The sequence below is a fragment of the Panthera tigris genome, chromosome A2 (assembly GCF_018350195.1).
Source record: "Panthera tigris isolate Pti1 chromosome A2, P.tigris_Pti1_mat1.1, whole genome shotgun sequence".
NCBI lineage: Eukaryota > Metazoa > Chordata > Mammalia > Carnivora > Felidae > Panthera > Panthera tigris.
In genome coordinates this window covers 76,986,460-77,001,587 of record NC_056661.1, presented here as the reverse complement: position 1 = coordinate 77,001,587, position 15,128 = coordinate 76,986,460, and the positions used below count along the sequence as shown (strand labels likewise).

At 40.5% G+C, this 15,128-nt stretch overlaps 1 protein-coding gene across 1 annotated transcript in view; it reads left to right on the top strand.

Annotated features, from left to right (window-relative positions):
- Nucleotides 1-4,489: 4,489 nt before the first annotated feature.
- Nucleotides 4,490-15,128, top strand: part of PRKAR2B (protein kinase cAMP-dependent type II regulatory subunit beta) — a 101,702-nt gene continuing 91,063 nt past the window's right edge. Inside the window, exon 1 of the mRNA XM_007083971.2 lies at nt 4,490-4,933. Coding sequence (XP_007084033.2) covers nt 4,627-4,933 — 307 coding nt within the window. The 5' untranslated portion in view covers nt 4,490-4,626. The remainder of the gene's footprint in view (nt 4,934-15,128) is intronic.

Genomic DNA, 15,128 nt, shown 5'->3' with positions numbered 1-15,128 from the left:
CTGTTTCTATGGATCTGACTACACTAGGGACTTAGCATCTAAGTGGATTTATACAGGTTTTGTCTTTTTTGACTGGTTTAATTCACTTAGCACATGGTCCTCAAGGTTCATCTATGTGATAGTATAGGTCAAAATCCCCTTACTTTTTAAGTCTACATAATTTAAAATTGTTTAGTATTATTTTTAATTTTTATTATATTTCTCTTGTTCTTTTGTCCTTATGAGTTTATAATTTTGTTTTTATCTTCCCCATTCCTTTGGCCATGGTTTCAGTGGGGCTTCAGGAAGCAGAGATAAACTTGTGAGCCTGACCTAGCCCTTAATAGGAAATCCATATTCTATTTACGACATGTAACATTTAAGGACATATTCTCTGTGGCTTTTGAGAATCTCTTTAACTGTATAAGACTCCTTCAAGGAGAGCACAAAAATAAAGTTGCATTAAGTCCTCATTTAACCAAAGAAAAACTTATGCTTTGATGTTAAGCAAAAAAGTTTCTCCAGGGAATTGTCTTCTCAGTATGAGCATAAACTCTCTGCTGGGGAATCTAGCATAGTGGATCTCCAAGTGTGGTCCCCAGACCTGCAGCATATGCATCACCTGGGACTTTGACAGAAATACAAACTCTCAGGCCCCACTTCAGACCTACTGAATCTGACAATCTGGGAGTACAAAGCTGCATGTAGAGATCAATCCTTTTATTTAGTCTTATAAGATTTCCAGGCTATGAGGTGGCCATCTGGTAGTAGGTAAATTGTGACGGTTGCCTATCCTACTGTCAGTGCCTATGTTTGGGACTTTTTGTTTCTGAAGAGTCAGGTCTCATCATGTATTTATACTCCCCGACCCCTTTCTTATCCTGCACCCCACTGGCCATACTGACTGAATCAGGAGAGAACCTCTCACTCAAGGCCAGCCAATCCACTGGATGGTCAAGACCAAATCAACTGGATTCCCTCTCTTCAGAATAGGAATTGGAAATACCAAAACCGTAGCCAGTGCTGAACTGCTAAAGGTATACAAAACTGAGAGTGATGGCTACTGCGAGCTCTGTGTAAGCACAGCCCCTGTGTCCCCCAGTTGGTCTTTTTGTCTTGAGTGGGTATATATTTCTTGCACCAATGAGGCATGATCAGAGACATATTAACTGTGGGTAAGAAATGCTGTCTGATTGGTCATAGCTATGATAATCCATTGCAAAGCTTGCCCAAACTATGGCTTGTCTAGGCTGTTGTCTTGTGTTGGCAGCTCCATATAAAAAAATTGATGTCTCTGTCCAGTACCTATTTAATTTTCCATGTGTGAAAACAAATTTGGTAGCATTCTCATTTCATTTCGATGCTGAACTCTCAGAGTTCTTTGGCAATTGCTTTTGCTGCTCTTAGAAACTAGTGAAAATTGCTTTGTAAATCAACCACCAAAGAATCAATTTCAGTGATGTTCTTTTAAAGAATTCAAAGATAAATAGTTCCCATAAGCCACCATCACTGCACTCCAAGGTTCAGAAGGAAATATTCTGAAAATGAAAGCAAAGGAAATCACAGAATATTACCCGAACGGTTATGTGGTAGGGAATAAAAGCCAGAATAGGAGTTTAGAAGTGAACGTTTGTTCTGAGAACAAAATTAACATAATAGGACTACCAGGATCCAGCTTTAATTTTTCAGGTCATGGTTTCTGGTTTAAAAATTGATGCAAATAAAAATGATCAGAGAGCTGTTTGCAAAGACGTTTTAATCCAACATGTCTTCTTTTAATATTATACTATTGTAGAACATCCCAGAATGGGAGAGACCATATAGGTCATCTAATCCAATTATGCATTTCATGCCTGGATCATTTCTATACCCCTAAAGAAATGACAGCCACATGACCCTGGCATTGTGGTTGATGACAGAGGCATCTACCAAGCCTCATATAGTAAATCTAAAAAAACCAAACCAAAACCAACATAACAAAAACTACTTTGAAACACAAAATGTAGGATGCTACTTTGAAATAGGGTTCTTGTAAATGGATAAGGACTGCTCTTTCCTTCTGTCATTCCTGGGGGAAAGAGTGTTATCCACAGTGGCAGCCGCTGGTTATTGTCCCCAGAACTGGTTCTCAGCTTCCGAATGTTTGCTTGGCACATGACTGCTCAAAATAAAGCTCACATTCCCAAGCTTTCCATATAGCTACGTGTTTCAGTCCTATTACTGTGCTACAAATTCTCCCAAAACTTAGAGGTTTAAGTCTTTTTATAATAACAACCTTTTTATTCTACTCCCAGATTCTGTGGCTCAGGAATTTGGGCAGGGCGTCTGTCTACTTCTGGCTACTTCTGTTATGCTGGGATGACTTCTTTGAAAGCAGTAAAAACCCCATCCAGATTCAAGAAGAGCCGAATTAAGACTTCAACTCTTGATGGGGCAGTGGCAAGGTCACACTGTAGAAGAGCACAGGGACTGGAGATATTTTTGGAGTCACCTTTGGAAAATGCATTCCATCATGCCATGGGTGTAGCCATCTTGACTAAGCTCTGGCCAAGAGGGTATAAGAGGAATTGGTGTATTCAACTTACTGGAAGTGTTTGTAGGGGGGTATGCGTGTATCTGTGTGTGTGTGTGTGTGTGTGTGTGTGTGTGTGTGTGTGTGTGTGTAGGTGGGGGAGGGAGTAAAATGCCTTTTCTTTCAAATATGAATGAGATGACTAGAGATGCAGCATTAATTTTAAACCAGAAACTGAGGATTACAGAGCAATGAGCTAGAAGGAGCCTGGGTACCTGAAGTTCATGGAACCACCATACCAGCCCTGAACTGCTTACATTTACATTATAGAGAAATAAGCTTCTATATTGCTTAAGCTACTGTATTTTGCATTTTCTGCCACTTGCAAGCAATGCTAATCTTAATAAAAACATCATAAATGAAGGCAGATGATGCAAATTCATCTTAATTACTGGATCTAGGAAGATAGTGCATATATGGCTTATATAATGCTTACACGGTTAAGAGTTTGACTAATATTGTTCTCTATGAGGATCATGGTATTTTATAAAAGCTTACCACTTAAAATGCTCAACACAATTAGAAGTACTTTACTATGTTTAAAAGTAACCTGCTATTATGAGGTAGATAAGGAACAGAAAGAGAAATACATTCACTCATGAATGCTTACAAGTTGGTTTATAAACAAAGGGTTCATATCAAGGTGAATTTTTATAAAAGGAACTAGTTTGCTATATCTTGATTTCTAGACTTCGAATTTTCTGAGTCATGTATTTACTCTTTTTTTGTGAGTGGAAAGATAAATCAGAATAACTGAACTTGCCCTTGAAATATTTATTTACAATATTATGGCCATTGTAGAAAATGAAGTATGCTTTTTAAAAAACCATTTAATTGGCAAAAAGCATTTTTATTATTCAAAATTATAAACATTTGCAGAATTAAGCCTCATTTCAGAGTCAAGGACTTCTACTTTAAATGTACACCCTTCTAGTTCTATTTCTCTTTATATCAAGTAGCCTATTTTGGAGATATAATTAAAATCACTCAAAGTTAAGGGAAAGGTTTAAAATAAACAATAGGAGCCTCATCAAGCAAAGCTTTTTTTTTTTTTTCTTTAGGACTATCTGCCCTGACCATGACATTTTACTCATAATGTTTCACTATCCTGTTTGAAGGGCATCGACTAACTTTCACAAGGGCCTCACAATAAATGGTGCATTTGTCTTCATAAATAGCAGTAAAATGCATCGAGTGGACAATTTACTACTGTCAGTAAAACAAAACATAAACAGGATGTATGGAGGAAGGCTGGATAAAATGCAGCAAAAGAGAAAGAAAGGTGTCACAAGGATGGGGTATTATTTCTTCGTCCAAAAGACAACCAGTAGCACATATGACTTTAAAGCAAAGACACTGCCAACACTTATTAATGAAACTAGATTCCCGGAGGAAAATAAAATGCGCTACCGAGGTGGAGGCTGAAGTTTCGGGGCAATTCGCGTGGCAGCAGCTCTGCGCGGTTCCTGGTGCTGAAGGACTTGTGGAATTCGGCCGAGAGGCCCGCCCGCACCGGAGCGAGGACAGGTGGACGGCGAGGTGCACCCCAGGGGCCACCTGCGGCCGTGCTGACAGGAGTCCGCGCCCGGCGCGCGCCCAGCAGCGTCGCCCCATCACCCCGCCGCCGCCAGCCGGCGTCTTCCGCACCGCAACCTTCCCAGCGGCGGTGCGCGGCGCCCGCCGGCGGAGGTTGCCATGGTTTCCGGGGGTCACGTGGGCGCGCTCCGACGCCCCCTCCCGCGCGGCGCGGCGCGGCGCGGGCGCGGGCGCGGGCGCGGCGGGGGCGGGGCGGCCCGGGCGGGGGGGAGAGGAGCAGCGGCGGCGGGAGCGGGAGGAGCCGGAGATGCTGCCAGCCCTCCCGGGGCCGCGCTCGCTCAGCCGCCGCCGCCGGACCGAGCAACCGCGCGCCGGGAGCCGCGGGCCGGGCCAGCCGGGCCGCCGGGGCCCAGAGCGCCGCGCTCGCACCGGGTAGCGCCGCTAGTGCCGTCCGCGCTCTCTCGGCGGCCGCGGGGCCGCAGGCTGGTCCGGGGAGGCGGCGAGGGCGGCGCCCAGGCGCCCGCCGCCCGGCAGGCAGGATGAGCATCGAGATCCCCGCGGGACTGACGGAGCTGCTGCAAGGCTTCACGGTGGAGGTGCTGAGGCACCAGCCCGCGGACCTGCTGGAGTTCGCGCTGCAGCACTTCACGCGCCTGCAGCAGGAGAACGAGCGCAAAGGCGCCGCGCGCTTCGGCCATGAGGGCAGGACCTGGGGGGACGCGGGCGCCGCCGCCGGGGGCGGTACCCCCAGCAAGGGGGTCAACTTCGCAGAGGAGCCCATGCACACCGACTCCGAGAACGGGGAGGAGGAGGAGGAGGAGGCCGCGGACGCCGGGGCGTTCAACGGTGAGGACCCGACCCCCTGCGCGCCCCCGCTAGCCCGCGCCGTTCCCCGACTCTGCTCTAGAATCCCGCAACTCTGCCCACCCGCCTCTCCCCGCGTTCTCCACCTAACCTACCTTCCATCTCGCCCACCCCCTCAGCATCCATTTCTGTCTCTCCCACTCGCCCACCTTCCTACTCTGCTTTCGTGTCGTGCCCTCCCCCTCGTCCCCTCCTCGGGAGGTGGGGAGCTGAAAGGTGACGGCTCTCTGCCCAGCTGCCCCCTCTCGTCCTGGGGTCTCTGGCACTGGACGGCCGGTGTGGGGTGGGCATCTGAAAGACAACTTTCACTGTGGTTGGAGAGATTTCGCTGTACGGATACCATTGTGCGTAGAGGAAACCGGCCCACTTGGCATCCTCTTGCAGCCCTTATATTTATTAATGGAGTGTCCAAAGAGAAAAGGCGAGGGGTATTCAATTGGATTGGCTTTGCAGCCGTTGGGACCGCATGTTCCCTGAAAGGAGCATGGAATTGGACTCACTGGGGCAGATCGAAATTTATGGTAATAACTTTGACATTCTTGGAAACGGAGTGATCTGTTGTTTCCCAATTTACCAATACCGCGTTGTGTTATTTTTGGACACACAACAAAGGATCCTGTTTAGCCGGCAACTCATGGGGTCTTTGGAATGAGGAACCGGGCTAATGGTTTACTTTTTATTTAAAACAAATATTCAATGATTTGGTGCCTTTTAAAAAAACAAAGTATGTGAAAAACACTGTAGGAAGTTCTGAAAGCTTGTTGGTTGTCTTTAGAATGAAAAGCCAGTGAGTAATTGTAAGGACTGTGCCAGACACAAGCTGGAAAGAATGAATGGGAAAGAAAAAGGAATTTTCTCAAATAGCTGCTCCTGACAAGTCCCACCCCTTCTGCTTACAACCCTCTTTTCCTAACACACACAGACACACACACACACACTTTTACAGCCTCCTGTATTTACACCACATGCCTAAATCCCGTCTTTATGGCATCCCAAGCTGAAATACCGTGGTGTGGAAGTGTTTTCTCTTTGTGGTGTAAGACAGACATGCATTTCAGCATTGCACCAGTGTGTATTTATTTACACTGCTTGTGGTTTGTGTGTCTGCAGTGTATTCTGTAGAATGAAAACCTTTTAAAGTGTTATTTCCTGGAGTATGTTCCTAGGAAGGTGTTTCTTTCCTTTGCAAATTTGTCCAAATGTGTTATAAAATTAATGTATATTTAGCTTGCCTGAAACAATCACAAATACCCTGGAAATTTGTGTCCTATGAAGACAAGAAGAAAAATCGTTACCTTAACAATTTTAATTTTGGACTTTGTAGTATGGCTAGGGATAAGATGATCATAGTCTTTATTGTTCTTTTTGCATAAGAATTTAATCAAGTGCTTTTCTTGCTAGAAACAAGAGAAAGGTAAAAGAAAGCATATTTTAAATTGAGAAGAAGCCAATAATGGATGACACAGAAAGGGCAGAAGCATTTTCTTTTTTTCTCCTGACACATGCATGCAAGCACACATACATAACACATGCACGCACAAAGGAAAAAAAAAAAAGACTCATTTCCCAGATTGGAGGAAACTAGGAATTAAGGAGGTGGTAAGAAAAAAACCTGCATATGTTTGAGATGATATATTAATATAACTAAAATATTTTCTAGTATGATACTTTTGAAATACTTTGCATTGATGATTCCATTTTCTCCTTATAACAGTGTATATGGTACACAAAACTGATTTTATTACCATTTTGTAATGAATAAGCCATTAACTTCTAAGCAGCAGGGATCATTTTATATGATTTTTTATGTTCTCCAAGGCACCTTTATTGTAAAAATTAATCTGTGTGAGTTTTAATGAATGCTCGTTAACCGATTGCACTATTTATTTCCCACCCCTGCCCTCAAGGACTTTAAGATTACTTTTTGACTACAGCCAAATTCAATTTGATCATTATCTGATAAACACACACACGCATATGTGTATAACAAAAACTTTGGCAGTGGTACTTGCCTCTATTAGGTGCACTAGAATATATCTACTAGAATATCTTCTATTTTAATTAATTCTCCCTTATTATTACTATTTTTAAAGCATCTAAATTGTGTGAGATCTGCAGTTAAAAAAAATATATGTAGACTACCAGGGGTTGACAAACCTTTTTGTAAAGGGCTAGACGGTAAATATTTTAGATGCCCTGAGCAACACAATGTCTCCATTGAATATGTTTTCTTTCTTTCTTTCTTTCTTTCTTTCTTTCTTTCTTTCTTTCTTTCTTTCAACAACAATTTAAATACACATCTGCTCTGGTTGTTGGGGTTGTAGAAAATTGGCCACAGACCAAGGCCATAGTTTGCCTTCCCCTGGCTGGAGTGGGGGAAAAAGTCAAAATAGTACCATTGGGGGGAAGAAAAAACAACAGGAGTGAGCCTATCAGTTTAATGTTTAGTTCCAAAGAATTTCCAAAATATAAAACATCAGGTACCGGGCAATTCTCCTAGCATAGTAAAGAATAAGTACTAGCTGGCGAGTCTTAATTTACTGTGACCCAGCACAAGACCAACTGGGTCGCTCATTCTTAAATTTTAGTATACATCTCAAGGAAGTTTGATTCAGAAATGAATATTACCTGGCACTACTCTAGGAGAGCTTTTGAATAGGTTGGGATCTTTTTTTTTTTTTTAAACAGACCGTCTGGGTCATTCTTATATCCATAGTTCCCTGACCACACTGTGAGAAACACTGATCAACAGATAGCGATGGTAATAATGTCTTTGTCTTACTAACATTTACAGAAGTAGCTACCGCTTATTGGCATTTGCTGTGTGCCAGGCATTATCTGAATACTTTGATTCATTATCCCAGCTTTATGAGAAAGATGAGGCCGCCACTTGCCCAGTGTTTCACAGCTAATGTGTTGCAGAACCAGGGTTGAAACACTGGTGGACCTGGCTCCATCCTTCTCTTAACTCCCAGGTTAAAAGTTAAGAGGAGCTGGGGCCAATATCACGTGAACATCCCTTTTGTGTCAGATTCTACTTGAGACCCTTGATGTGTTTTATCTATAAGGCTCTGATAAATGAACGTGTCCAAGATTACACATGGAACTAGTTAAGTGGCAAAGCCTGGTTTCTTACTCAACATCTATCTGCCCCAAGACCATCAGAGAGTTCTTCCTAAATGAAATTTATACAATGGACTGACTCATGGATCAGGTTTTCCTGGTTATTTTTCCAGTAATGGTGATGAATTTGCATGGATTGGTTCATACCGACTCTCATGAATCCCTTTAGGACAAGTGATGATATTTATGAGAGGTTGGGCACATTTTTGACAGTGAGGTGGCTTCCCATTTGACTCAGGTAGGGATCGAACATATGACTTTGACCTCAGTGTGGTGGTTGAAACAAAGAAGTGAGTCAGAGTCTGGTAGCCTGGCCGTTGATAGCAGTAGGCCAAATGGTCAGATGGGTGAAGGTGGTCTTCTTTCCTGGGGATCTGAAGGATCCCTTTCTCTGCTGGTAGCTCTCCCATTCCCGTCCTGTTTTCTTAATTTTATTACTTGTGTTACTTTCATTTTGCTTTCAATTCTGGATAAAAGGGCAACCTTCAGGTGTTAGAATGATAATGGCATATGGCAATAACCCTTCCAGGGAAGTCTTAAGTCCTTAAAGAAGCTATGATGGAGACTGCCTCCCTCTTCCCCATGCTGCAGAAAGCACCTCAAGCATGACATGTTGCTTCTGAAAGGGTAGCATCCCCAGGCTTAGAATATATTAAAAGGGTTTACAGTAGGCCAAAGAGTTGGATCAGTACCAGCTTGGAGTAGAATCTATGATAATCAATGGTTTCACGTAGGCATCACTGTGAGGTCTTATGTTGCTCAATAATTTCTTCAGTGAAGTTGCTGAAATTATAAAATGAAGTAAATAAAATTCCAAATTATCCCTATAAATTGACAAGTGGTCAGAAGAAAATTAAATTTCTTATGGGTACATGAAGATCAAGCTGGAAAAAAAATAAACTGTATACAAAATATAGAGGACTAATTTTCCATATTTTAGAAGAAAAATCTAGAGTTCAAAGTGGGTACACAAGCCAAAAATATAGAATATCTTATAAAGCAAGCATGTCAAGATATATAAATAGAAATTCACCATGTAAAAACTATGACTTAATCCTCTTAACTCTGGCCTGTGTCAAATCTTTATTGGAGAATCGTATCTACCTATGATTTTTTTTTTACAATTTAAGGGGAATATGGGGAATTTATAAGAGATCCTTAACATCACAGAAAATATTGGAGCACGGAGTGGTGGGACGAGATTAAGAGAACAAATTTATACATACATGTATGGGCTTCCTAAGAACCTTCTGTGAAAGTGTTCTTCACCATGCTCATCCTGGGAGTAAAAAAAACCACTTCCACCTATTGACTTCTTGGCCTAATTGACAGTGGGAACATGTAGAGAGTAATCATAGGTTTAATGAATTGTTGCTTTGGCTGATGTATTAGGCTCACTTTTATCTCTGTGTCCTTATTTAGAGCTTGCTCTCTGTGGCCGCTAGAGATGATTATGAGACAAAGCAGCCAATTGTTAGTTCTTCATCAACCTCTTCAATACATTTAATTCGTTTGAAAATGTTCATGAAAGTCAGACAACACTTACTTTCTTTCACATCTGAAGCCCTGTGCTAAGCATACTGACATATAATCACAGTAGTAGTACTCACCTCATAAGGTTGTTAGAGGATAAATGGATTAATATTTATAAGGTCCTTCAGGACAGTGCACATAGCAAGCATTGTTTTCCATGTAAGACAAATGACCTCATTAACATGAAATCTTACAGGAGTGTAAACTTCTTGCAGAATAGCAATTTCATTGTATTTTGTGGAAATGAATCTAGTGTTTACACTTTTTAGAGAAATGAAGTAGGAAATGAGCTTACGTGGCAGTTCCACTTGGGATTTAATGTGAAGTTATGTTGCGCAGTAATAAAACCCACATCCTTTCAACTCATAATTTGTAGCTAAGAGCTCCAGACTTTTAAATTAATGAGACTTTATTGCCTTTGGCTATTAGAAATTTACATGGTAAGTTTTAAATTTATATGGTAGCTTTAAATCCTCCTGAAATGGAAATTACATCATTCATGACAATGGCTAAAATATTTATGCTATTATTTTAGTTATGAGCAGAAAACAATAATAGAGAAGATTTAAAATTAAAAAATATTTTGAGTTTAGATGGTGATTTTTAGAGTAGAACAGGTAAAACATTATTCATTTTAATAGTAGTAATAAGTGAATGCTTTGGGGATTGAAATTGGGAAATCAAAGTACTTGAAATAGTGTCTTTTCTCAAACTCTTACCCATCTGTTACTTTAGGCTCAGGGAAAAGGGAGGGTGGGAGGGAGAAAGAGCAGAGTAAAATCAGTTGGGATTTGTGTAAGGTTCTTTGACTAATTTGTACTTTGTCTGAAGAGAGCACAAAAGGAAAACACCGGAACAAAAATTGAAGAATACTTTAATTTGTCTCCATGTCTTAAAAATCCAACTGGTCAACCATTATTTAACATAAGAGAGTTCTAAGCTTTCCATTTGAGGTTGCACATAGGGATGTGCTGTGTCTTGGTAGGATGGAGTAAATATTTAATGGTTATTATTATTGAAATATAGTTCCGAATCCCTTGAAATATAGTTGTAAATCCCAGCCCTGTGGGTTCCAGTAAATTTCCAGCTGTCAAGATTTTGTTCCTGGCTGCCTCAAGAAAACCAAATGTGTTTCTTTTTCAACTGTGTAAATACTGACAAGAGACCTTTGAATTCCTCAGTGGGAGGCTTCTTTGTGATCCATTTAGAAAGTCATGTAATGGGAGTACTAGCAGTTAGAGAAGGCCTTTGGTAGAGAGGTTGGGGTTCAGTGAAGGAGATTGAGTGACTGACCACAGAGCCTGAGTGGTGTCCACAGTCATTTGATACCAGAAAGGGGCTGGGACCTGGGGTGACCTGTTAGGAGAAGGAACGTATGCAAATTGGAAGGTAGGATGCTGTACTCATTCTCTGATTTACTCACTGTAGAAATATCGATTGAGTGCCAACTCCTTCCTTTTTTTTTTTTTTTTTTTGTCTTAAAAAAGAAATGATTATTCTCTTAAGTTGACCATCTCTGGACTTCTGAAGAAACAATCCTTTTGTGGGGGCTCATGGGTGGCTCAGTCAGTTAAGCATCCTACTTTGGCTCAGGTCATCAAGTCACAGTTCAGGAGTTTGAGCCCCGCGTCAGGCTCTGCACTGACAGCGTAATAATTTCCTTAACCCCAGTTTGGTTGATTTTGGTCTTCTTTTTCATAGAACTATTCCTTATATTTTATGTGCTATTTATATTAACTTACATGTTATAAATTGTTTCTTCCATCAAGGTGATAGATAAGGTTTAAGAGGCAAGGCTAAAGAGAAGTATTTTTGTACTTTTGTCTTCAGAATTACCAAATTTTTTGTTCTTTGATTTTTTTTTTCACTACAGCGAAATTACCTTTAGACTTTATTTTTATGTCAATTGCTTAAGGATAGGCAATGGGAAATAAAAAAGAGTGCAGTGATTTTTCTCAGTTGGATGAGTTCTAATCACCATGTTCTTATAGCCCTTCCAGTCTTATCAATACCTTTTAGTTATGGTAGAGTTAGTCATAAAAACCCCACTATGATACTCACCACTGTCTTTATCTTATGGGAGCAAGTTTTGTGTTTCGGAAATTCAAAATGACTCAGACTGTTCCATTATGTAATTATTTTGTGGAAAGAATTTGAGCTAAATTTTTCAGGTCATGGCTTATATGAAAACAAAACAATCTAAAAAAAATCGGAACTGTAAACACAGTTGGTGTAACATTTATAAATGTTTCAGCAATAGGCATTGCCATGTGTAACTTAATATGTTTGGAAACTTAAAAAAAATCATTCCAGTTGCTGATGTTTAAAAATGGTTCTGCATTAAAAAAAAAAAAAAAGACAAAAGGTCAAAATATAAACACATGTTCCACATAAAAATGAAGCCAAGAAGATATACTGTATACAGTTATTCCCATATCTGTTTGGCTAGGGACTGACATTGTTTAACTTATATTAGCTGTTCCAAGACAAAATAGCTCATGGGAGTGATATTGAGGTTTTTTGTTTTTGTTTTTGTTTTTGTTTTTTGATAAAAAAGAAGGCAAAAGCTTCCATTTGTTTAGATACATTTCAGTTGAGACCAAAAAACATCTTTCCAAAAAGTTATGCTGAATTAAAAAGTGACTCAGCTGTTTCATTTCAGTTACTAAAGCTAATGTTTGTTAAATGATGCTCTTTTTATTTAATTATAATTGTTAACATTTTTGGCTGCTGAAGTGCCAGACAGCAAGACCATTTATCCATGTGCCATTTAGGCCTCTCCAAAGTAAGTGATGGAGTCAGGATTTGAACTTGACATTGTGAGTTCAGAGCCCATCTCCTTAACCATGGTACACCTAATTTTCAATAACTCTGATAGCAGGAATATGGTTGAAAAGAACCACATACCAAAAAATAAGCTATCTACTTTTAACTCTAGAAATATATAGTCTGGCCAAGTGTTGATCTGTCCCTTTTACAGTTGTTTTCTCTGTGTATCCCATTAAAATTAGCACTTCATATACTTTTACAAACTTGACAAAATATTTACTTTTAGAAATGAACACCTAATATACTAAGCTATTTAATTCTCGAAACTTTTTATTTATTTTTTTATTAATGTTTTTTATTCATTTTTGAGAGAGCAAGAGACAGAGTGCAAGCAGGGGAGGAGCAGAGAGAGAGGGGACACAGGATCTGAAGCAGGCTCCAGGCTTCGAGCTGTCAGCACAGAGCCCAATTGTGGGTCTCCAACCCAAGAACCGTGAGATCATGACCTGAGCCCAAGTTGGACACCCAACCGGCTAAGCCACCCAGGCGCCCCCTAATTCTTAAAACTTCTTTATTATATACCATCACTAGGAGAATGTATTTGAGTATGAACTCCCAACATATGCCTTTATAAATGCTATGCAGATACCAACATATTAACTTATTTTATACATGACAAATCACCCTACGATATAAACTTTGAAAGGGAGAAGTAAAAAGTAATTGTAAACAAGTCCTAATTTTTTTTCTTTAAGCTGAAGGATTGCCTTATGTTCTTCTTGGTGTGCGTGAACTATTTTGGAGACCAAAACTTAACTTGATATAGTCTGTTAATGTATAAGGTGGCTGTGATCAACTTTGCTTTCCTGATTTAAGCTCCTACATTATAAAGGACCTGTAGGTAGTAGGGGCTTGTGTGTGTGTGTGTGTTTGTGTGTGTGTATTTTAATAGACATTCATTAGATAAGTTAATTGTTTGACTCAACGGAAGTGTGGTAAAATAGCGAAGAAAATCCTATCTTATGAGAAGGAAATAAGATCCAGGCTTTTTTTTTTTCTAACTTGTAGTCCTGTCTGCCTCTTGAAGTCCAACATAGATTGTAGAGTACTTGCATTCTTTGTGCAAATTTTGGGGATGTGACAAAGAGAAGCATTCTATTATAGGTCTTTAGTTCAGCATCACTAAATCATGGACGTGTCAGAACTAAAAGAAAATCAAAGTTTAAACAGTTTAAAGAAATGCAGTTTCAAAGAGTATCTCAGGAGGGAAATCTCTGGAGATGACAGTTGGTCAGGAGAGAGACTTTTCAATATCTCCTTTTTTGTAACTGAAAAAATGTTTATGATATACTTATATTACCTATTAAATAAATTTTAACTGTAAAAAGACATGAAAGAAAGGAAATTCTTTTGTTTCTATCCAGTAAGTAGTAAATAAAGCACAGCCTTCAAAAGCAAAACACCAGGGTGCCTAGGTGGCTGTCTGTCATTAAGCATCTGACTTTGGCTCAGGTCATGATCTCATGGTTTAGGAGTTCAAGCCCTGCTTCAGATAAAAAGAAAAAAAAAAAAAAAAAACGTGAGCCCTGCTTCAAGTGAAGCCCGCTTCTCTCTCTCTCTCTCTCTCTCTCTCTCTCTCTCTCTCTCTGCCCCTTGTGAGATTCTCTTTCTCTCTGCCCCTCGCTCACTTGCACCTCCACTCCCAAAATAAATAAAGAAAAGAAAAACACCACCACAACCTTTAGAGGCATACGATACAGCACAAAACTGATATAGCCAAGTATTCTATGAGTTATTTTCTTGGTTCTTAGTGCCCAGTCCTCTTTCCTTAACTTTCTGCCAAATCCCACCCTTTCTCCAGAAGTTAACTTACATTTCACCCCACAAATAATCTTTGCAAGTGCAAGATTCTCTGGTTGACATTAATGCTATCGGAATGGTAGATGAATATGCCTTGCACCTCAGTAAGCTTTGCAGTTGTGAGCTGCCCTTGCCACAGGCAGGCGGGAATATGTAGAAATATGCTCTCTCTCCCCAAAGCTTTCCTGCCCATAGTAGGTGCTCCAGTGTATCTTAAATTAACCTCACTTGAATAGTAAATGTCCATAAATGTGTACTTCTTATGTGATTGAAACTTTCTTAAGGCATGTAGACATTTAAAATCGTCTTCTTTTGGAGCACCTGAGTGGCTCTGTTGGTTGGTTAAGCGTCCGACTTTAGCTCAGGTCATGATCTTGCGGTCCGTGAGTTCGAGCCCCGTGTCCGACTCTGTGCTGACAGCTTAGAGCCTGGAGCCTGTTTCGGATTCTTTGTCTCCTTCTCTCTGCACCTCCCCCACTCGCTCTCTCTCTCTCTCAAAAGTAAATAAACATTAAAAAAATATTTTTTTAAATAGCCTTCTTTATTTTTTTTTAAAGTTTATTTGGGGGAGGGGGGAGGGCAGAGAGAGAGGGAAAGAGGCTCCCAACTCAAGCAGGCCCAATGTAAGGCTCAAACTCAGTAACTGTGAGATCATGACCTGAGCCAAAACTAAGAGTTGGAGGCTTAACAGACTAAACCACTCAGACACCCCTAAGATAGTCTCCTAATAATCCTTTACGTTAATGCACTTTAAAATGTTTTCATTTCATAGCCTGTCTTCCGCTATGAAGGTTTATACTTCATTTAAAGATGAGGCCATATTCTTTCAGGCTGATATTTGGTCACTCTGCAAAATGCAGAGAGCACAGGCATACAGGCTTTTCTTGCCGGT